This window comes from Centruroides vittatus, unplaced genomic scaffold, assembly GCF_030686945.1.
Source record: "Centruroides vittatus isolate TY-2023 unplaced genomic scaffold, ASM3068694v2 contig_689, whole genome shotgun sequence".
Taxonomy (NCBI): Eukaryota; Metazoa; Arthropoda; class Arachnida; order Scorpiones; family Buthidae; genus Centruroides; species Centruroides vittatus.
In genome coordinates this window covers 429,716-454,059 of record NW_027122434.1, presented here as the reverse complement: position 1 = coordinate 454,059, position 24,344 = coordinate 429,716, and the positions used below count along the sequence as shown (strand labels likewise).

Here is a 24,344-nt window from a genome sequence, read left to right as displayed (position 1 = left end):
CTGTGAATTATGATTTTGTCATAAGATCTGTTTAGTTTTACAAAAACTCTAAAATGTTACATTAAAAAGAATTAATTTACCTGTAATATTCAAACTATTAATTTTGTATAAAAACCTATTATGACTTCTTTATAACTGATATTAACTAACTACTGTATTTATCAACTAAACTTTTCACTAATCTGAACAATCTTTTATAATAATTAGTTTGGATTAGCAACAATGTACTATATCATAAAAAAATATAACATTTGTTATAAAGTATTTTATTTTAACCTTTCATTTCTAGGCCCAATAAAGGATTTTTTAATTTTAAAATGTTTGTTTCAAAGTTAGATAATAAAAGTATATTTTTATTATCTAATTGGATCATATAGAAAAATACAAACAAATTTTGATATAATTTGTTGATAAGTGTGTATCAAAAATAATTTAGGTTTTTAGACATCTTTTGTAAACTGAAATAAATCAATGAACAGTCTGTAATTTCATCTGATCAAAGCAGTAACCTAAATAAATTTGGTTATTGCTTAGGATATAAATATAACACTAGGATCTTATATTTAATAGAGGAATTCAACTGTTTATATACAAACATTGCTAAAATAATAGTTCCATTAGATACTCCAAAGAATCTTTTTATCAGTACAAAAGAGACATCAAGGTAAAAAGTTACATTTGAATATCATTTCAATGTGTTTCACCATGTCAGAGTGAATATTGCTACAGAAATAACAAAATGAGTTAAGAGTCTAACAAGTATTTGATGCAAGAAGAAATATAACAAGCCAAACTTTAGCTGTTATTATTATTATTAAACAAATTTTCATGCAAATTTATGCAAGAGTTATAAATCTGACATAAATCATTACTTCATCATTATTTTAATAGATCTCAGACAACCTAGAAGAACTGAGGTATCTGAATTGTTCAAATATTATAATGATAAAACAATTTAGATTACTTTATAGGCAAATTATCGATTAATGATTGTAAATCATTGATGCTCAGTGAGTCTGTTGTCTATGAGATTGTGTGAAATGGAAAAAGTATTTGCAAAATAATCTAGTAAATTGTAAGTAATAAAATATTCACAATGTTATAATTTGAAAGTACACTTGCTAATTCTATTATTTAAGTTGCCCAGATAGTTGAGGTGATAAAAGACAAACTGCCATTCTGGAATCAGTGTTAAGATCCAGGTCAATTTAGACATTTTTATGGTTAGGTTGATCTGAATTTTTTTTTTTTTTTTTTTTCATTTTCTTTATCCTTATCTTCACCATCTGGCCATTTCCATTATGACTAAACATTACAATGGACATAAAAACCCTCTTGATACTTGCAGAGGAGGAAAAAAATATATAAAAAGTTAATATTTGGTATTCTGATATATGCAATCTGAATTATTATCAAGTACAGTAGAGAGTTGTTAAGCGACTCCGTAATCCAAATCGCCGGTTATCCGAATGATTTTCAGTCAGACTGTGTCGTGCTGAATCGAACGTTTTTGATACTAGATTTACTTCTAAAGTATAATTTTCATGTTTTTATATTCTTCAATATATTTATTTTATTTGTAAAAAATAAAGAAATAATTTTTAATGATACAATAGCCTCAATTATTATTATAAAAATTTTCGTTAGGCTTAAAATTGATGAAAATTCAACACGAAGCGACATGCGACGGATAAAAATTTGAACATCGGACAGGTTAATATATTTTTTCGTACATAATCGGTTATCCGAACAAATCACTAATCCGAACAACCCGTCCCCAATTGATTCGGATTAACGACACTCTACTGTATATCCATTATTCAATCATTTTATCATAATAATTAAAATATATTGTGATCTCATTCTTTTTAATTCTTGTATTTATTATTTTTGATTTGAACATTTTTATTGATTCATTTTGTCATTTATCATTATTATTAGTTAAAATAAATGGAAGAATTGAAAGCATAGGGATTCATCATTTATAAAATATAGATTTTACTGTGATTTTATAATTCATTTTCATTGTATTTCTTTACTACCTTATTGAATCTGTATTTTTGTGTTTTTTAAAGAAAATGTATAATTAATTACATAAATAATAATAACAACAACAATAATAAGACTAAGTTTTGATTATTTTAAGAAAAAATTTCATTACTTTTCAGCTGAGGAATTTTAATTTATAAATAAACAGTATTTATAAATTCACTAAAATTTACTTCATATGTATATATATAATTATAATTGTCTTAAAATATATTTTATCTTTTGAATTTTTTTTTATAGGCAATGGCATATCAACAAAAAGCAGTTCTTATGAGTGAAAGGGTTAATGGCATTGATCATCCCTATACTATTACAGAATATGTAAGTGTTATTTACATTTTATTATATATATCAACTTAACAATTCATTAGCATAAAAATACAAATAGGATTAATAAATTGGTAGAATTCTATAAGCAGTTTGTCATTCATTTAACTAATTAAATAAATGATTATATACAAAATATAATAATAAAATCAAGGAAAAAATTGAAGTTCTGCAAAATCTGTATGGAACAAACTGGATTTTCTATAAAATTTTTGTAAACTGCTGCTGATTGTGCCTTAATCATTTCCTTTGGGATAGTTTTAAGTACGAAAAATCATTTTAAATTGTCTTTTAATGTAATGACTAGGATAGCATATTAAGTGAAATAAAAGTTTTTAATCTTGCGGATACTGAACTGTAAAATTAATATTCTTTCGCACACAATTAAAAAAATTTTTTTATGCTATCAACAGGGACCTGCATAAAAAAAAGTCTCACATAGAAAATACTGTAACTCAAACCGTACGAAATAGAATTTATTGACAACAGATGTCAGCACTTGACTGCATCGTCTGGTCTATCGTCTGTTTTACATATTTTTGTCCAGGTGGTGTTTTGTTGACTTAAAAAGTAAATTATTTCATTTTCGCATATTCATGCAATAATATTATTAATAAATAAGTGCATTCTATAAGCAGTTTGTCATTCATTTAACTAATTAAATAAATGATTATATACAAAATATAATAATAAAATCAAGGAAAAAATTGAAGTTCTGCAAAATCTGTATGGAACAAACTGGATTTTCTATAAAATTTTTGTAAACTGCTGCTGATTGTGCCTTAATCATTTCCTTTGGGATAGTTTTAAGTACGAAAAATCATTTTAAATTGTCTTTTAATGTAATGACTAGGATAGCATATTAAGTGAAATAAAAGTTTTTAATCTTGCGGATACTGAACTGTAAAATTACATATTCTTTTGTTTAGAATAACCAAATTTATATCTAGGTTCTATAAAAAGCATGTCTTCTAAAAATTTTCAAAGTAATTCATATTGAGATCTAACTTGATTTCATAATTTTAGTTCCATGGCATGCTTTAGTTCTTTCCCTCATCAGATTACAAATACAAATAGTTATTTAAATTAATAGTGTATATATAATTTACCTAAAATATTATAAATACTGAGTTACACCTTTTTTTTGTGATATAATAATGTTTATCAATACAAAATTATTAAAACTTATAGTTGTTCAAGAGTGCAAGACCTTTGTCATCAGGCTACAGAATAAATATTTTCAGAACATATAGACCATATAAAAAAAAATTAGTAAATATGGTAATAAATTTATTTACTAGGTTAACGTTGCAAATAAACACTGTCACTACTTTGAATTTATTATCACATTAGCAGTGATAAACTAACTAAATTTTTAAATTAGCAACTACTTTTATTACACCAAAAGTTAAAAATTTATTTCATTTATTTTATTTAAGATTCAACCAAAAAAATCCATTATAATTTTAGTTAAAAACAATTTTTGTTAAGTTTTGCATTTCATTAATATAATTATTTTAAAATTTAAAATTTTGTCTTTACAAATAATTTTTAATTATGAATACTTATTTATTTTTTGTTTTATCTATAATTTTGATGATATTATGGAATATAATTTAATATACCATGAATATGCAGCTTAATTAGTTAGTAAATTGGGAAATGTTGAGATAGCTGATAGAATTTAACAAAGTAACTCCTCCCAAATTTGAGGATGGGAAAATGAGTAATTGATAGTAATTCTCTTACTATCTTACAATTAGAATTGTTACTTATGGCTATTATTTTTCATAATTCATTATAGTAATCTATTCAGACTACATATGTAATCATTTCTTTTATTTTTCAGACTCATCTTGCTCTTTATTCATTTGCTAATTCTCAAGTCACGATGGCCTTGAAATTATTATATAGAGCACGATATTTATTTCTTTTAGTTTGTGGTGAAAATCATCCAGAAATGGCTATTTTAGATGTAAAAAATTAATCTAATTCTAATTTTAAAAATCATTATTCAATTATATTTATAACTATTACTTATTTTGTAGAGCAATATAGGATTAATTCTACATGCAGTTGGAGAATATGAATTGTCATTACGCTTCCTTGAAAATGCATTAAAGCTTAATATAAAGTAAAATATCTGTTTAAATTTTATTATAAATAATAATTTTTCTGTAGTACTATTAATGTAATTTTATTTTTTAAAATAGATATTATGGAAATAAAAGTTTGAAAGTGGCAGTCAGTTATCATCTTGTTGCAAGAACTCAGTCATGTATGGGTGATTTCAGAGGTGCATTACAAAACGAAAAGGAAACTTATGGAATTTATAAACAACAAGTAAATAACAATTAAATTTATATAATTAACTAATGCAAATAATATTGTTTTCCACAATGGTTATAATTAAGATTTTTATAGCTTGGTGAAGAGCATGATAAGACAAAGGAAAGTTCAGAATGTCTTCGTCATTTAACCCAACAGGCAGTTGTTCTGCAGAAGAAAATGAACGAATTATATAAAGGAAATACTGCAGCTGTATTGCCTCCTATTCAAGTAAATATTTTTGCTATTGCATATTGAGCAACTTTGAGTTAAAAATTTATTTCATTTATTTTATTTAAGATTCAACCACCTTCACTAAGTAATGTGTTGGATACTCTAAATATAATTAATGGTATTCTATTTGTACAGATTAGGTAAGTTGTTATTTTGTTTTAAATAAACATTATCATATTAATAAAAGTTTCAAAGTTATATTTAACTTTTAATAGTCAACAAGATATAGAAAATTTTAAAGCCGAAGTAGAACGTCGCCAAAAAGAAAAAGGAATGAATTTAACAAATCAATTGGTGTCCGATGATCAAGAAACCAATCCCCAGGATGTGACTAGTAGATAATTGTTGTATAGTGTAAATATATATTGCAATCAAAAATTTACTAGTTGTGTCAAATCACTGCACTTTCAATGCAAAAGTATGACCAATGTGTGATTGAAGAACATTTAAAAAATGCCTTACATTTTATTTTATATTGCTTCAGTATCAGATTTTGATGTGATGTGGAATTTTTAAAATTGAAATGATTTCTGCTATGGAAATGAATATAGAATTATGTTTATAATTAATATAAGAGCAGTAAAATAGTGAACAGTCAAAGAAATTATTTAGGAGTAGATTTAATAGTCAATTATTATGTAATCATTTCATAAGATTGTGAAATTCTCTGATTTAGGCAGAATTTTTGCATTGTTTTTGCTTGAATTTAATTGATTTTTAATAAGTGAATGTTCTGTATTAAAATCATAAAATATTTAGTTCTGTAGGAATAGATTTTTTTTTTAACTTGGAACGTGCCATGTTTAGAATTTGTACTTAATCTGCATAAAATAATATATATAGAAGTAAAAATCAGAGAAAGTAATCAGTAAGAAAATCAGAGATAATTGAATTAATTATCAGAGAGAACATTTATATTTAAAGTAGGAAAATAATTTTTATTCTTTGATTTTAAAATTTTTGTAAATTATACAAAAATAAAGAATATATTTAAGTGTTAGTTAGAAACAGTAAGTCGTTTTGGAAGCACTGATGTATGGTGATTTCAGTGTATTTTGTCGTTCCTAGAAATCAGTATAGATTAGTGGACCAATTAGCATTCGTACTCGTGAAGAAGTTACTTCCTTCAGCATAGGATAATATGAATTTTGTGTTATTTTCAAACTGTTTTATTGCAAATTTGAGTCAGGTATTGCACTGTAGATAATATAATGCAGTTTGAGATTAGAAACATAGATTTGCTTATAGCATTACTAGTGTATAGGAAATGCATTTTGTTCATTGTCATTTATTCTCATTGAAAATTGCATTATCATTGATCATTGATAAATGTGCAAACATTACAATATAACAAATATTCATGTTTTTTATCAGAAATTTGGAAATATGTTTAATTTCAATAATGTTCCTCTAGAATTTTTTTTTGTAATTTTATCATCCAAATTGTGTACAGACTATTATCAATGTTTGATATTTTAAGCAGCAACATTTTGATTCTTATTATTTAGACTTAATAGATGTGTATAAATATTTTTATATTTGTCTTCCATTGCAGTCTCTAGAAAGTGGCATGACGATTGAATGACAGATAAATTGGGTATCATTTCATTAATTTTCTCATCCATATTTTTTTCAAATTGTTTCTCTACTTAATATTTTGATTTGATAATTTTCTCTTAATTTTGGAGTGTTTTTAGAAGGTAAATATATATTAATACATTTATATGTACAATTGACAGTATTAATGAAATGTAACTAAACTTACACCAGATTGTATTAATGCAATCATTTTGAATGTGCACATCTTCTTTCACACTTTTTCATTCTGGATCTATTTCAGGTCGTGGCTGGTGTGAATATGTGCCTTATTTACTATTTCTGTGTCCCACTAGAGTGGATAGGCTTCATTTGTATATCTGGATAAGATATACATAATTTCTCACAGGTATCCCTCCATCTCCTTTAAAGTTGCAAAATCAGATGTTTAGAGAATGTTGTTCTTTGATCAAATGTTTATTGGTGTTAAAATCATGTTTAAGAAAAAAATATTAATTTATTCCTAAAGAAAGGGAATCAATCTTTATTTCGAATTTAAATTGATTAAATTTTGAACAAATTCAAGTTTAATTTTTAACTAATATCCTCATGAATTGATACTCAGTATTTCTGTACTGTTGACAATTAATATAACATCTTCTTACCATCATATTTTTTTATGGAACTTTAAAAAAATGATGATTCAATAGGACTGTCACCCTATTGTCTTTAATTTCTATCCAATGAGTTGAGCCCTTTGATATTTTTCAAAGACAAATGCAAATTAAGTATAGTCAGTCACTTAGACATTTGTACATGTGATGTGTGATAGTTGCTGTAGTAGACATTCCATGCATTGTATAGTTTGGAATGTTAGATGCAGAACAAAGTTGAGTGATCAAGTCTTCAAAAGGAAAGAAGTGTACAGGATATAGTTAAAGGATATGAGAAATAAAGCAGAATATTTGCAAATGTTGTATCAATCTTAATTTTTATTAAGCAAATTCGTGATTTTAGAACTGTAATATAGAATGAATGCTGGTCTTTTTCGTAAATATGAGAAATGGTTATTTTTAAAGATGTTTTTTATACTTAAGCAATTAATATTTGAATATACAGTAAGACCTCGTTAATTTCAATAATGTTCAATAATAAATGCGCTTTCTCGATTAACGCTGATTCGATATAACGCGGTCTGCTCGAAGCTTAAAGCTCAAATTTTAGCCGATTCAAATTATGGCGGCGTTTCATTGATTCGTATATAATAAGATTATCCCCAGAACTCGAACCAATCAGCAAAAGGTGGCAATCGTCGTAGCGCTGTACTTTCCTTAAATCTGTGTTTGTTTGGTGCAATTTTGGGAAAAAATATATCATCATGGATGCCATAGGCAATATCGACTTTGCTTGGCAAGAATTAATTGATAAATGCATGAACCGAGTGTGGAAGAAGTTATGGTTGGAGGTATCCAAGAATTCTCAACGAGAAGAGCCTATCGCTGTATTGTCAACCTGATCGATACAGCAGGACTCGGAGATGTAAACGAGCAGGATATTGTGGAGGTATCGCCGGTCTCCGGTGAGAGCCTTACCACTTACGACTTTCAAGAACTGGCTGAACGTAGAACTGGAAAATAGTGATTCTGAAAACGAAGAACCCAAAGAATTTCTTTATAGATTTCCTAGTAAAAGTTTGGTAACGATAACCGAAATCGTTGATTAAACTGTAGCGAACGATCCAGATTTTGAAAGTAGTGCAAAAGCAAGACGATGCATTTTGAATGCGATCTCTTGCTACTGACATTTGCTTGAAGGAAAGAAAGTTAACACTACACGACTTTATCGCAAAAAAAAAAAAAAAAGAATTTCAGAAGAGCCAGAACCTTCGTCACAAAAAATGAACTTGACATTCTGTGCGCATATGGTTATTTAACATATATATTATTACTTTATTTTTATATTAATTTGCATAATCTGTTTATTTTTGGTCCCGTGTTCCCCTTTTCCTATTTACTGTGTTAAATGACCTCGTTAACCGCTGTTTCATTTAGCGCTTTGTTGTCTAGGAACGTATCCCCTGCGTTAAGCTTGGTCTTACTGTATGTTTTCTTCAAGTTGGATAAATTCTGATACTGTCGAATATTCGAATTTCATTATTTACCTGAAAATTCAATACATTTATTGCCTCATAACATTTCATTAAGGTCGCTCTTTACTATCTACGTAGTTTAAAATCAGATTGCATGTAACCAACACAATACGTTTATTTGCTTAAGATTTGACAGTACTATTTTGTGAAGTTTGTAATTAGATTAAAAAGATTTATTTTATACGGTCCTCTTGGCCCCAGCATTTCAGGTGAAAGGGAGACCGATAGTTGTCACAAAAGTGAGAAGGAATTACTGTATTATATTCTTAAATTTTAAGACGTCAAAAATTACATTTTCTAAAAAAACAACCTCTGTTTTTTAAAATGAGAGTAGAATAAAATAAACACAACTTTTTCAAAAATAAATTTAAACAAAATTCTTTTCAAAAGCAAATTTGTTTTAGTTGAAAATTTTTAATTTAAATTAGTTTTAACTACATAAGACACACAATCGTCGTCATCTGTGACACCAGAACAGACCTCGTGAGACTAATTTTTACAAACTTTGTACTTAATCCAACCTTTACCAGGCTTTGATTCACAATATTTGCTTGAACAATAAATATGCTTAATAAATGCGTAATGTGCTTTCTTCATTTTCACTAACTGAAGTTTCTCCTTCAGCTAGGCTCTTTATCTGTTATTTTTCTTCGTTTCGCCTCCTTTTCTAGTATCAGCAAATCTCCTGTTCTCCTTTTCACTGGTTTAGGCCTACTATTTTTAGATTTTTTTTCCAACAAACTGTTTTCTAGATCTTTTTCAAAAGGCGTGTTCGTCAGTTCGCAAAATTCAATGATCTGAAGATTTTGGTTAGACTTCTTTATGGGCCACCGGCTTTGCCGGAACTAACTGAAGTTATTCTTGAAAGAGACTTTGGAGACTTTCAAGGCAGAATTGCCTGTTTACTTGAAGTAGTTTTCATCCAGCTGCACTCGGGAATTGCATCTTCAAAACTGGCTGGTGTTACTGGCATTTGCATTGTCATTCTTTCATGAACGTCCTTGTTTTGGATTTCATCATTGCCAACATTCGAAGTTCCGTTTTCCCTGACTTGAGATGGAAGAAAATCCCGTTTCTGGAAAAATATCCCTATTAAATGGATGTATTCCAGTGACTTGGAGTCCCTTAACGGTCTTGTCAGTTGAGGCAACTTTAGAAAAGGCATTTGAAAATAAACTAACGACGACGTAAATCGTAATTCTTTCACCAGGGTTGCATATATGCCACATGTCACATTCCGTCGTATATTAAGCCTTAAAAGGACCGAAGACACAGCAGTCTAAAGGTTGGAGTCAATGACACGTATGTGGAGGATTATGATGCTATTAACTTTGGCATTAGTTATAGCCTGTAATGAGCGATGACTGTTGTGATTATCTAAAATTAAAATAATTTTTCCCCTCGAACGTTCTGTAAAGCTAATGAAATGAAGTAAATATTTAATAAAATGTCCTGAATTCATTCATCCTGTTGTGTTGCATAACCAGTAGAGCCAGCTGGAGCACCTTTCATCAACTGTGGATTCATTTATTGCCTTGCAAATCGAAATGTAGGAAGAATAGAACGGCCGGAAGCCGTAATACCATAAATGGCACCTCTCGTTCTTCGGTCATGACTTTTCACGGATCTAACGAGTAAGGGTTATAACAAGGAAACTTTGCCGATTTCCTGGTGCTCGTTATAACCGAATTCGACTGTATTTCTTCTCATATATATTGGAACATAGTTATAATAATGAATTATTATTCTATTTTTTTTTAAGGTAAAGAGGTACGACATAATTATAACATTAAAGGAGAGAGTTTGAAAAAGTCTGATTTGGATTCGAAATAAGTGTGTTCCTAGTTACACGAAAACGTAGCGTAATTTTAATTAATATCAGTTACACCTAAAGGGTAATTATATCATGAGAGGAAAGATTGGCCTTTTAAACACGAAACCTGTTGAACTCGCTTCGGATACAAGAGTTTATTTTCGTTTTTAGGTGTCAGAATTGTTGGCATAGGGGTTTTTACAAATGCATTTCTTATTTGTTTGTAAATTAATATATAGCGTCTGTGCAGCAATTTATATCGATTATGTTTTCTCGTGTTATTAAATTTATTTTTTTAGCACTCTTTAAACAGTTCTACACTTACTTTCGTTCTCGTTTTTACATAAGATTGTTACTAGGATTTTTAACAATTTTTAGGCCACAATTTCGTTTCATTTCTTTTATAAAATTAAATCGTCATTTAATTATATTATGCTTATTTCTTTTTTACATAAATTACAGTAGTCTTTTACGGCGAACGCCCATACAACAATCATTTTTAAATGTCGTAACGTATGTGCCCGTTTGTCGCGTACCAGAGAACCGGCGAACTTGCTTTTTCCCTTTTTGTACAATGATTTTTCTGGAAATAGATGAATGTGGCTTCAACACTGTTCCTATGTATGTTATATACTGTATTTGATCAGGTGTGTTTTTGTGAAGCAGATTCCAGGATGGTTTCTGTGAAGCAAATTCCAGGATGGAAAAGAGAGACTCATTTCTTATTGAAACCGACTGCTCTGGCAAAACTCGTGGCCTCAGGTATATGTATGGACAACTCAGTATGACGTTTTTGAAACGTGAATCAGTTAGGGCCAGCCATTCTTTTGTCCGTGAGAAAATATTTTCCACTCTAAAAACTAAACAACTAAAATAAAACTTTAAAAAATTTGATATCTAATGTGAACATTTCTGATTTTGTAAAAAAAGGCAAATCATACTTATTTAAAGCTTATATTCTATAGCATATCTTTATTAATCGAGATTGAAATTTTACAAAATTATTGTGGATTTATAACTTAGGGTCGTACTTGAACGATGTGGCATTGTAGTATTGGCATTGCATGTCACTCGGATCATCTCCCCTGGAAGATATTTGTCAAATATTGATAAATTAATTTTTTTCAATTGTGAAATGATACTTACTCGGAGTTAGAATTGGTATTGTTGCAACGAAAGCATTTATTTTGAAGGATGTCGAAATACATTTCTCCCACTGTTATCGAAGAGGGCGATCCGTCTTTACAGAGACAAGAGTAGAACTGTTCATCGCACGTACAACCCTTTCTGCAATAATTTTTGAATTTATACTTAATACGTTTGAAATTCATCTTTGCATTCATTATCATCTCTATTATAAGCTCATATCAATATTTATTATACGCTTATAATAGAAAAAGCGATTGAAATTTACGTAGTATAATTTCGCCAATCCGAATTATGCTGCAGATCCCAGCGGGAGACATTTTTATTTATGTTATAGTAACAGTGGTCTGGTAATAAATACCTATTTAGAATCCTGTAGCAAATTAATATAATAGAGGAGATAACGAAAAAAGAAAAAAATGTGCCCAAAAACTTTTTATATTTCCGTAGAACGTAAAATATTTATTTTATTTTACGTTCCGTATTTTTGAACGTAAAATAAATTTTAATAAGTTTAATAACAAACTATTGTGACACCGTCACAATTTCGGGCTGCAATTTTTAATCATCATTTAATTTTAAAAAATTACGTGACTTCCGGTCTAGCCCAGTTAATCGGGACCTCCACCCCTTAAGCTTTCCATAACTGGTCTCGATTTTCATCTATATAATTTCGTTCTCTGGACTGACGAAGGAAAAGACGGACGACAGTAGGAAATTAGGTCATCAATTTGAAATTGCAGCCGAATATAATCTATTTCAGAGCTCCTCAACCAGTGTGCTTCCGCGACACAATGCCTCCAAGAAGAGGAAAAGCAGAGTTTATGGGGGCACGTGAATATGATACAGTACATAGTGATACAGTGGACAAATCATTCTCTCTTTTGAATGTTTATTGCTAGTGATGTTTGTGAGAGAAGAAATTCTGACAAACTTTTACTCCTTTGCAATCACATTTCACAAAATATATGCACACGTTTACTTAAAAACTCGTCTTTAAGCACAGAGCCATAGTTCACAGAATCTGTGCACGTGTAAATTTGGCGAGTCAGTCACCATCTCAATTTTTGCGAAGTAAAATTATTTCTCTATCGCGTGCACCTAATATCACGGAGTCGAGACTCCGATTACATGCTTTTCCGATTACATGCTTTTCACGCTAGGACTGTGTGATACTTCGTATTTGGTGGTTTCCGGATTGTTAAGAAATAAGAAAATCGGTTATAAACAAATATTTTTATATTATCACAAATAAAAGATAGTAAATTAGTATAATTTTTGTAACTTCTACATTTTCGTATACTTTTATTTGAGGAGCGCCAAGGAATTCTGAGAAGTACCTAAGTGTGCCGTGTTTGAGAAAAGGTTAGGAACACTTTACACAAATTTATTCAATAGAAATAGAAAAAATAATTGTGGGAAAGTGGGGCAAGAGCTAGAGTTTTGCTATAATAATTATAGACAAATAAAAAAACAGTTCTATTGAAAAAAATATTGTCAAAATAGTCTTTCATTATTCTAGATTTTTAAAAAATAATTGAAAAATTGTATAGAACGAAATTAATATAGAAGTAATTTTTCGAAAGCAATGAACATTTGCAATCTTGTCCCACCTATGGTGCAAGATGGCACAGAGAGCGGGATAAGAGTGCACAGGAAAATGTTTTATTAGAAGGATAGAAAGGGTAGAAAAAGTTTTGATAGCTCTTTTTTTTTTTTACCAAACCATCCATCGTCAGAATTAAAATTATCTTCGAAAATACAGTCAAACCTGTTTTTATGCGGTCTTTTTTGTGCGGTATAGTTGGCGACTAGTCTCGTGCGATTTGTCATGTCTCACGTTGACTTATTATAGTAATATTATTGCATGAATATGCGAAAAATGAAATAATTTATTTTTTAAGTCAACAAAACACCACCTGGACAAAAATGTGTAAAACAGACGATAGACAAGACGATGCAGTCAAGTGCTGACATCTGTTGTCAATAAATTCTATTTCGTACGGTTTTGAGTTATTTTCTGTGAGACTTTTTTTATGCGGTCCCTATTGTCCGCATAAAAAAATATTTTTTAAATTGTGTTGCGAAAACTATTTTTTATAGCCAGTCGTGAAGTTTCGTGCGATTTTTTATGCGGTCTTTATCCACCGCATAAAAACAGGTTTGACTGTAAATATTGTTACTTACCTGGTTAGAAGGCCGTCGTTTTCCAAACCATATTTACTTTCGCCTGCTAAGATTTCAGGTTCGCATTTGTCGTGAGATCGACAACAACTATCAGTTCCTTTGAATATTCCTAAATCATCGTCGTTTTCTGCTATATCACCTAATCCACACCATTTAGTTCCTAAATATTTCAGCTATCTTTTAATAATCTGTCTTTGAAACGCAACATAAACATTCACTTAAATCTATCACATCGGTTTGTAACTAATAATAATACGTGTCGTGTATAACATCACCTCCTCCTCAATAGTTTTTGTATCTCTGGTGCATTAATGCCACACTTTTTATCAATATATGTTTATAACGTTAACGCTCGAAACCGTTTTAATCAACGGATCAGGCAGGCAACGGGAAACCACCTGATTATTTTCCCCATGAGAATATTATGATGAGGATGAGCAATGATGGTATCGAAGATCGGCGATCCGGTCAGCAACCGGCGCCAAACTGATTTCGGGTCATATTGGTATGAAATGGGCCCGGTAGCCCATTTCATACCAATGTAGGGATGTAGGCAACCAGGCACCACAAACGAAATTTGCATCTTCAAGAAATTTAAAATTACATCTAAGGAAAAATTTATCCTAAGGTACTTGGAATGGAAGAAGACTTTTACAGACTGGAAAGCTCTACATAGAAAAAGAGCTTAATCTAGAGATTATACCGATTTGTGGCATCTCCGAAACACATTGCAGAGAGAGTGGTAATTTTGTTACAATCGACCACACGATATATGTTTCAGGTACGACCAAAAATGGATGTAATGGAGTGGCTTTTGTTATCGACAAATGCCTAACAAAATTTGTGGAAGGCTATGAACCTATCAACGACTGCATAATCAAAATTACAATATCTTCCAGGCCAGTAAAACTTCATATTATACAGGTTTATGTGCCCAGGTTCGGCTGCTTCGGACGATGAAGTGGATACAGTGTACACACAAATTGATAATATCATCACAAAAATACCACAGAAGGATATATTAATAATAATGGGAGATTTTAATGCTAAGTTAGGCAATACAAAAAGTGATGATGATAATCTATGGTGCATTATAGGACAATTTGGACTGGGCACCAGAAATGAAAGAGGAAATAGACTCCTTCAATTTACAATCGATAACAGTTTTTCAATAACACCATGTTCAAACACCATTATCGGCGTCTTTGTACTTGGACCTCCCCAACAGGTGAATATAAATCCAAATTCATTGCGTATTAATAAGAACAAGATGGAGATCATCACTAAATAATGTCAGAGCAAGACCTGGGGCATTCTGCAACTCTGATCATAAGCTACTAAAAGCGGAAGTAACATTAAAACTTCATACAACAAAAATATCAAAGATCAACCCAAGACTTGAGACTCCAGCTAGTTCAATCTTACAACAGACTCTCCGAAATTTAGACTCTCCATCCTTTAGATCCTCCAACCCAGATGATTTATGGACACAAACAAAAAGTTGGATTTTAACTGGAGTACACCACACAACATTGGCCGCAGAAAAAGAAACATTGGATGACAAATAGTACCCTTGAATTAATAGACGAAAGGAAAAAAATTATTAACTTCGGCAATCGCTGCAGATGAAAGAAGAAAGAACTAGACAAAAAAATCAAAAAGGCTTGTAAGAAAGACAAAAATGATTATATCGACAGTATATGCAATGAAATTGAAGTCCATGTAAATAATAATCAGACTCGTAAACTATACGATAAAGTTAGATGTCTAGCAAGAGAGTTCAAAACACGCACACAAATAATTAAAAATGATGTAAATGAAATCATAACTGATGCGGAAGGGATTGCAGATGTCTGGAGGAAGTATTGCGAGAAACTTGATAAAGACACTGGACAAATGGTAATAATCAACTTCAGAGTGGATGGACAGAAAAAGTTGAACCATCTATTCTTAAATCAGAGGTAGAAAAAGTCATAAAAACATTAAAAAATGACAAACCTCCGGGACCTGACAACATAATCTCTGAAATTTTAAAAGCAATGGGAGAACTGGGTGTTGACATATTTCATAAAATCTGCTCCTTAATTAGGAAATCTGAGAGATGGCCAGAGGAATGGTATAAATTAATATTTATTCGAATTTATAAAAAAAAAGCGCACCAACAGACTGTAGTAACTACAGAACTATCAGCCTAATTAACCATGCCAGTAAAGTAATGCTCCAAATAATTAATAACCGTTTGAAACCTTTCCTATTACCTGAAATAGCTGAAGAACAGTCGGGGTAAGAACAGTCCCTAGTAAAGGAACTCATGAACAAATCTTGAAGGCTTGACAAATTATTGAAAAAGCCTATGAATTTAATGTGAAAGCTTGCCTTTGTTTCGTAGACTATACCAATGCCTTGGATTGTGTAAAATGGCACAAATTGTGCCATTTTCCAGAACATGGGAGTCCTGCGCCGTCTTATTTCGATGATCAGAAATTTATATGAGAATAACTCGGCAAGAGTAAGAGTCAACAAAACTATGTCTAATACATTTACATCTGAGGCTGGTGTAAGACAGAATGTACTCTTTCCCCTCTACTCTTTAATGCTTATTCTGAAATAATCATGGGAAGGGTATTAGGTAACTGGGACGGAGGCATCTCCATCGGGGGCCGTAAAGTTATCAACCCGAGATACGCTGACGATACACTTATTATAGCATCCAGTGAATCAGAACTTGAATATATTATGAAACGTCTTGAAACTGAGAGCAGGGAATATAGATTGCTGATTAATGGATGGAAAACGAAAGTTATGATAATCGATGTTCCTTGACACAGACTAAGAAAATTTCAGGCTATAAGGTGGTGAGTGAATTTGTTTACCTTGGATTACTTCTTACGAATAAGGGAAGATGCGATGATGAAATTAAACTCAGAACTTGCCTCGCTCGCAATGCAACCTCTAAATTATTTAGAATTTGGAAAGATTCTGCAATCACTATTTTTAATAAAATAAAGCTCATAAGAACACTTATTTTTCCAATTGCCACCTATGCCTCAGAAACCTGGACCATAAATGCCACTTCTCCGAAGAAACTTAATTCCTTTGAATTATGGACATGTAGAAGAATGATGAGAATCTCTTGGACGGAGCACCGAACAAATTGTTCTACCCTAAATCAACTGAAAATCACAACACGCCTTACCACTAAAATATAACGATCCTACCTTCGCTTCTAGGGACATATTTCCAGACGCAAAAACAGATTTGAGAAACAAATCCTAGAAGGGAAGATCAATAGCAAACGCCCTAGAGGCAGATGTCGTATTAGGTGGGCAGACCAAGCGATGATGATCACAGGACATACAATGCATGAAGCCATCCAAATGGCAGCAGTGGAAAGATACGATTGAAGCCGTCAATTCGTAATATCACCACGCCCTCTGAAGGGCATAGGACTAAGAAGAGAGTATAACATCATATCTAATTTTTTGATAATCTTACAAAATCTGAGTTTTAGTTTGGACCAGTTTGGATTAACATAAAATAAATTGAAGAAGGTTAATAAATCTTATTTTAAAAAATTGTAAAGATGTACAATTTTTTATTGCAATTTTTGATAATTTTTGAAAAATGCAATTTTTGATAGGGTTATTTAAAACATTTATGTTTATTATGTTTCATGAAATAAAAAGTGAAAATTTTGCATATGAAAATTTAATATAATAAAGTTTAAAAAATTAAAAATGAACATTAGTATTTTATACGACCATATTTAACAGCCAGTAGTGTTTCTATATGACGGAGAATACTCTTTATACATTTTTAAATTTTTATTCTCATCACTGAGCTGTTACCATACCTTAATAAGAACCTCTATCAGTTCCCTTTCTGTAGTAGAAAGTTGATTTTTTAAATTTACAATGTTGCCATATAAAAAAAAAAATAGAAGTGTTTGTGATATAATAGAGAATAAGAATAACATGGAAAAAATACTCATTTCTTAAGCAATATTATAAAAAAGAGAAGGACTATAACGAAAACTAATTATAGGGGAAGGTGGGGCAGAATGAGGACATTAAGGTTTGAAAAGTCATAAGATGGCAACCACTTTAATGAGAACAATAATTTTTTATTCTCAGCAACTACAATATTTGGTAGAATATATAATACTATTCTATATATATAATACTATAATAATCTAATATATAATACTATAATATTTGGTACAATATATAATACAAAATTTAATTTTTGAAAAACGTTTTTAAAAACAAGAAAATTTAATATTTTAAAATTATATGTAAATGCACCATCTTGCCCCACCCATGGGGTAAGATGGGGATATTATTTTTATATACGAGAAGGACAAATTAAAATGGTTAAACTGTCGTTTTCTTCAATATTGGCACAAGAACAGTGTGCCCATTTATCGCAACGGCAACATTTATTATTATTTTCCGAATAAATAAATATAAAAGTTTGAACTTACCCGTATTTACTTTACCAGACGATACTGTCACTTCGCGCATGCTCAGTTTTGCTATTTTGTAAGCAGACGATATTTTTGTCTTGGAAAAAATTTTTTATTTCGATTTTTATCTTACATTTTATTTCTTGTTAAGATAGTATTTAAATTTAAAAAATGTTTTCATAAATAAAATAAAACGTAAAAACAAATAATAAAGTAATACAGTATATACTGTATAAATTTATTACAGTTAGATATGATTTAAAAGTGGAATATTTCATTTTCTATAAAAAGATCATTTTTAAAATTATTATTTTATATATTCGAAAAGGTGTTATAGAATTATCAATGACAACGAATTTAAAACTAGTTCACTGCACTATATTGCAGTGCCTCTAGCCAGCAGCAGAATTCGTGGCCAACCTTGGGCAAGATGGGGTACTCTATCTTGCCCCCACCATCTTGTCCCAACGTGCACTTTTCATACTGACTGCAAACACGGGTCAACTTTATTTCAAAACTAAACGATTTCAGTCTTAAAGGTTACTTCGAATACCATAATATCTTCATCTAAAAGGTAATGTAAAAGTTCACAATAATAGCGAGGTTGAGGCCCAACTTTTAAACGAGAAAACGTGTACGTCGGACTTACAGCGCTGCATTCCTGTAAGCCTAGAAGTTTGACAATGGCGTTTGGAATGTCGAGCAAGATTCCACTGTTTTTGCAAAGATTATTGTCAAACTTCTAGGCTTACAGGAAAGCGGCGCTGTACGTCCGACGTACACGTTTTCGCGTTTAAAACTTTGGCCTCAAGTTCGCTAATACTTATTTTGTAGAAACTTTGGGTATACTATAGATTACTCCCTATGGAATTTCGTTTGTTTGGGTACATATCTGAACTCAGGGGACCGAGACGAGTTCAACGATACTCTACTTTTGAACCGGAGACGAAAAATAAAAAAGTTATCATACTTTTTTCCGGCGATCGCGCGATGATAGGGAGTCGCGTCGCTCTCCGCTAAGTCGGCCTCGCTATCGCGATCGGGAGTCGCGTGCTTGCCGTTAAAATTGCCTTTAGTAGACGTTCCCCCCTTTTATTACTTTGTTCAAGAACTACCGTGAATCGATCACTAGTTTAGCACATGGCGGCGTGTGGTGGCTCCCTACGAGAGGTCAGTCGGGCCGCCATGTTCGCTGCCATAAGTAACATTAACCGAAATGGCGATCGCGCGATGATCGGAAGTCGCGTCGCTCTCTCCGCTCTCGTATCGCGTGTTTAACGCTCCGGGAGATGACCGTAGTCCGACGTCACGGTTTGCAGACTTTACCGAAAGATGGCAATACTAGCAACTACGGTGCCGTCTGCATGAGAGCATTAATAAAGTATTGTAACTTAAAAAGTGTGATAACTTTTTTATTTTTCGTCTCCGGTCTAAAAGTAGAGTATCGTTGAACTCGTCTCGGTCCCCTGAGTTCAAATATATAATCAAAGTCCTGAAATTCCATAGGGAGTAATCTATAGTACACCCGAAACTTTGTAGCAGGCGTAAAATTAGATGAAGTATTGCTGAAACATAGAAAACTGTCTTACTTCCAAACAAAGAGAGCGATTCGGACGTTCTCTCGTCCCGTGATCCCTTTTGATGTTGACATTTAGTTCCCCAAATAATAGCTAGATGAAAGCACGTTAACCACGAATAAACAGACGTCCCCTCTTATCCCATGCCCCATCTTGCACCACCTTCTCCTACATAGTATGCTTCCGTGTAGGATTGATTCATGTGCACGCTGTTAAGCACTTGTGCGATAAGCGATTTCGATTTTTCTTGTTTTTGTTAAAAATTTAGATACTTGAAACCAGTGGATAAGAAAGAACTGTTGCGAATTACAGATAAAAATTTCTGAGAATTTTAGCCTATAGTATTGACATAACTGCGAAAATGTTTCGGCCGTGAAGTTCGTACTTTAAAATGGAGCTGTTTTATCCTCTACGATGTTTTGCTATACCCTACTAATGCACCTGTAAATAGTTTATTGATTAGGTCCTAAACGCTAGTTTTATTGATTCATCCACTCCAGTGATAGGTTCGTTTTTTAAATTGTTTTTATGTAATTAGCCGAAATCGACTAAAAAAAGCTTAAATACAGAGCAAGATTGCAAAAGTTCTATACATTTGTTGTAGAACAGCTATTTCGTAGACTTAATAGAAGTTTCCGTTTATAAGAATATTGTTGCATGTTAAACTGTCTTACATACTGAGACTGAAACCCATTCCAATTTTGCAACTAACGTGTCTTTTTTATTCATCCGGATTGGTAAAATGAAAAATTTGAATGGCCTAGAAAATGTTTTTTAACTATATTTAATGTAAATATATATACAGTATTATGCGTTTATATGTAAATATATAATATAGATATATAAATATATATATATATTTAATGTAATCATTAATTTTTTTAAAAAAATAGTACATGCTATACTTTAACATTCTGCACTTTCTCATGATCATTGATTGCTCTTACAGGGAGGTGTACAGAAATAAAATCTCTTAAGTATCCCGTTTTACCCTATTATATCCCCTATATTCACCTTATCGTTTACGTCGGAAAAAATACTCATCGGTCTTGGTTCTTTGTAAACTCGGACAACCCTTCACCCCTATTAGTCCGAGTTAGCGGGGGTTTACTGTATTTTAGAAGTACCGAGTTTATTTTTTTTCGAAATAATCTTAATGGGTACTCTAATCTAATTTTCATTGATTTAGTTTTAAAATAACTCGATAAAATAATAATATTAGATACGTGAGATCGAATTTAGCATTGTAACAAGATTTTGAGACCAAAATCTTGTTACATCACTTTGATCATTATTTTCGCTATCTTATTGAACACTTTATACGACTCTCAACATTTCCTACACAATGGTTGAATAATTATTTCTTAATCCGTACTTAGGCTACACCATAAGTCTGAACGATTTGTGGTTTGCTCCATTTTCTCCTCTAATTGACATTCTTAGGGGCTCCCATCTTAGTATGCTCTTATTTAGCGCTTGTCTTACTAATATTATTTCCCACTATTTTTCAAAAATTCTCGCCTATACCGATGATACTGAAATAATCAATTCTAACTTCACTGCCTTACAGCACGATGTCTCTTTCCTAGTTAATTTACTATCACATTCTAATGTTAAGACCAATTTATCGAAAATCCTTATTATATGTTGGCTTATTCGTTCTCTTTCTTACCTATCGCCCTTTATACTGTACATTTCTAGCCACCAAATTTCCTATTTAACTTCTCTTAATGATTTAGTCATCATCTTTGATTCAAAACTCAGCTTCTAATTACAAATCTCTTGATCGAGAGAGGGACTCTTTGCCGAAATGAAAATCAATTTCCTAATGGAAAGCTCTGCGTTTTTTGATTTTCGCCAATATCTAGTCTATCATCAATTACGGTCTCCGGGTATAGGCTATGATTTCAAATAACTAATTTAGACAAACTTCAATCTGCACTTTAAAAATCTTATCTTTTTCTCAACGAACTCTGTCACTTTCCTCATACAGAGAATATTATTTTCTAAACATCTTAACGGCATTTTAAATTAAAATTATGTTTTTATTCATGCTCCCACTTTTAATTCAAGGAATCACAGTATATTATAGTATATAAACTCCTTTATCATTAAGTATCATTGAAGTATAATATAAATCCTTTTATGTTCGTTCTCTCAAAACAGGATTATAAAGCATCAATTAGAATTTTTTTACATGAAAAAATTGTATTTTAAATCACGTTATTTTAGTGTATTTGTTATATTTATGTTTTTGTATTCCTTTTTATATGTTTATCTGTTGAATTTTTAACGGGAATTATTGTTCTGGGAGAATGTTTTATTAGAGAGTTGAACAACAATCGATAATGATTCATTTAGGTAAATAAATTAATGAAGTAAAAATTATAATAAAGGAGTTCAAATTTAATAGCTTTAATAACATTATCCAAGATTAAAAGATATTAAACCAAAAAGTAAATAAAATATATTTTAAAATAATAAAAAAAATTAAATCCACATTTTACCTGTACTTGAGTAATTAATTTGGTTTCAAATGTGTAATTTATACAAACATCATTATTTGTTTTATCAACAATTTTCTGAAGAGAATTGCTATCCGATTACAAGATCATATTAGAAATTGGAATTTCATAAAATTCGATCAACTCAGATTATTTTCTTACGATTATTAAAGATTAATTTTTAAAGACAAGTTAACATTTATAATTAGAAAACATTGAGCTAAAGCTAAAAGCACCGTATACACACGACAATAATTTGAGAAGCTTAACTGTTCTTGATATAAGAAATTAACTCTACAAAGTTTGATAGATAAAAAAGTCGAAAATATTAAACTAATTATTAATAAAACGTTAAGTTTAATTTATCGTCAAACTTTACCTGGAAATATTATCGGTATATCGAATAGTTGTTCCAGGGTTTGCCTTTCGATTACATTTAATCTAGAATTATAACGTCCTTGAGGTTTCTGTTTTGAGACACTGTTGGGTCCAAAATCAATACTACATATTTCGCTAAAATAAATAAATAAATTGTATTTAATTTTAGTAACATAACGAATGTGGATTACATTCATAACCTGTTCTCACTTACTATATAAGTTGATGAAACTGTTCTTGTTCAGAAACAAACTTTTGCCTAGACGTGGCCTCTTCATTTTCCTTTACTTCTAGAGAAAAGGTTTCTTCCATTTCATTTTTCTTAGAGACAACAAAATTCACCAAGTTAACTGCGCATACAAATGTAATACTGAACATTGTTATCACCTGAAAAATAATTCGCGAAAATCTAATAAAATATAATTATTATAGTATAAATACAAAAAAAATTTCAATTGTTCTACTTTATGCAGGATAACAAAATATAATTAAAATAATAAATCTTAATTTCAAGTCTAAATTTTCAGGATTTACAGCCTAAAACAACTCAACTGAATTATTGTAGTGGTATTTTTCTAAATAACACGCAAACACATGACGCTTTTATATATGTCGAATGCATTTTACCAACAGCTGTAAAATCGCCCCTTTCTCTAGTGCTGATTTACAATTAAATTATATAAAACATGTAAATAATACAGTAAATAGTTCTCTATTTATTAAATGTTTTCTCTTAAGATTGTCTTTTTTCATTTTAGAGGTCGATTATAGACTCTTGAGATATTCAAAATGAATATTTTAATCAATAAATTAATTTGTAAATAATGATTTTTTAAATTGAATATTGTTTTTATTCTCCAAATCAGGAATATCTTTTTAAAGTGTTTTCATAAACGACTTTAATATAATTTGTGTATGTTAATACAAACGTATTAATGTCTATTCTATGAAAAACAGTTGAGTGTAATATATTAAAATCATTTGATTATTTTAACAGTTATATTATATATAATACTTTAATTGTATTGATTTCTTTCATATCTTTCATATATAGTCTTTTATAAGACTACCGGGGGCCGAGCGGTTAAAGGTCAAGAGGTGGGAGATAGAGGGGATCGTGCGTCATATCTCGAGTGGAGTCGAACTTAATGACGATTTTACCCGTTATTAGCATTCACAATTCTTTATAAAACCCGTCCCTACCCTCAAAATAAGCTTTTTACAGTAATTAAAAATATAAAAAATTTTCAAAATAAAATATCATAATAAATGACACTAGACATAATTTTAAATTCTTTTGCCGGGACACGTTGCTGGATTTTTTTTACATTATTCTTTCAAAATTTTGATTTTTTGAAACATAAAATAAACGCAATAAAATAGTTTTAGAAGTAATATATTAACAGGTGGCTGGCTTCTTATTTTTCACAATAGCTTTATCGTTTATAATAACTATTTTATCAATAATTTTCATGTTTTGTAAAATTATCACGTTACATGATATTAAAGTATTTTGAAATTTGATAATGAAATCATTCCGTGTCGGTTCATGCAATTAACCTCATGATGCCAGATTTTGACGATTTCCACAAAATGAGTTTATTTTGCACCCATACGAAGCCCGTTGTCATTACACACCTACACACGCGTT

The 24,344-nt window shown here is 30.6% G+C and overlaps 2 protein-coding genes across 5 annotated transcripts in view; one reads left to right on the top strand and one right to left on the bottom strand.

Moving 5' to 3' along the window:
- Positions 1 to 7,446, top strand: part of clu (clustered mitochondria protein homolog) — an 89,979-nt gene extending 82,533 nt beyond the window's left edge. For all 4 annotated transcript variants that reach the window (XM_067276399.1, XM_067276400.1, XM_067276398.1 and 1 more), the window contains exons 29-35: positions 2,290 to 2,370; positions 4,226 to 4,351; positions 4,425 to 4,510; positions 4,590 to 4,719; positions 4,801 to 4,935; positions 5,005 to 5,078; positions 5,154 to 7,446. In XM_067276399.1, the coding sequence (XP_067132500.1) occupies positions 2,290 to 2,370; positions 4,226 to 4,351; positions 4,425 to 4,510; positions 4,590 to 4,719; positions 4,801 to 4,935; positions 5,005 to 5,078; positions 5,154 to 5,280 (759 nt within the window). In that variant the 3' untranslated portion in view covers positions 5,281 to 7,446. The remainder of the gene's footprint in view (positions 1 to 2,289; positions 2,371 to 4,225; positions 4,352 to 4,424; positions 4,511 to 4,589; positions 4,720 to 4,800; positions 4,936 to 5,004; positions 5,079 to 5,153) is intronic.
- Positions 7,447 to 11,408: 3,962 nt separating this feature from the next.
- On the bottom strand, positions 11,409 to 23,305 carry LOC136980294 (phospholipase A2-like). Its single transcript, XM_067276382.1, has 6 exons — positions 23,246 to 23,305; positions 22,908 to 23,080; positions 22,695 to 22,828; positions 13,770 to 13,929; positions 11,583 to 11,723; positions 11,409 to 11,521 (listed from the first exon to the last, which is right to left on the bottom strand). Exons 2-6 carry the CDS (start codon positions 23,069 to 23,071, stop codon positions 11,449 to 11,451), a joined length of 672 nt encoding a protein of 223 aa, XP_067132483.1. The 5' UTR covers positions 23,072 to 23,080; positions 23,246 to 23,305; the 3' UTR covers positions 11,409 to 11,448.
- Between the last annotated feature and the right edge of the window lie 1,039 nt (positions 23,306 to 24,344).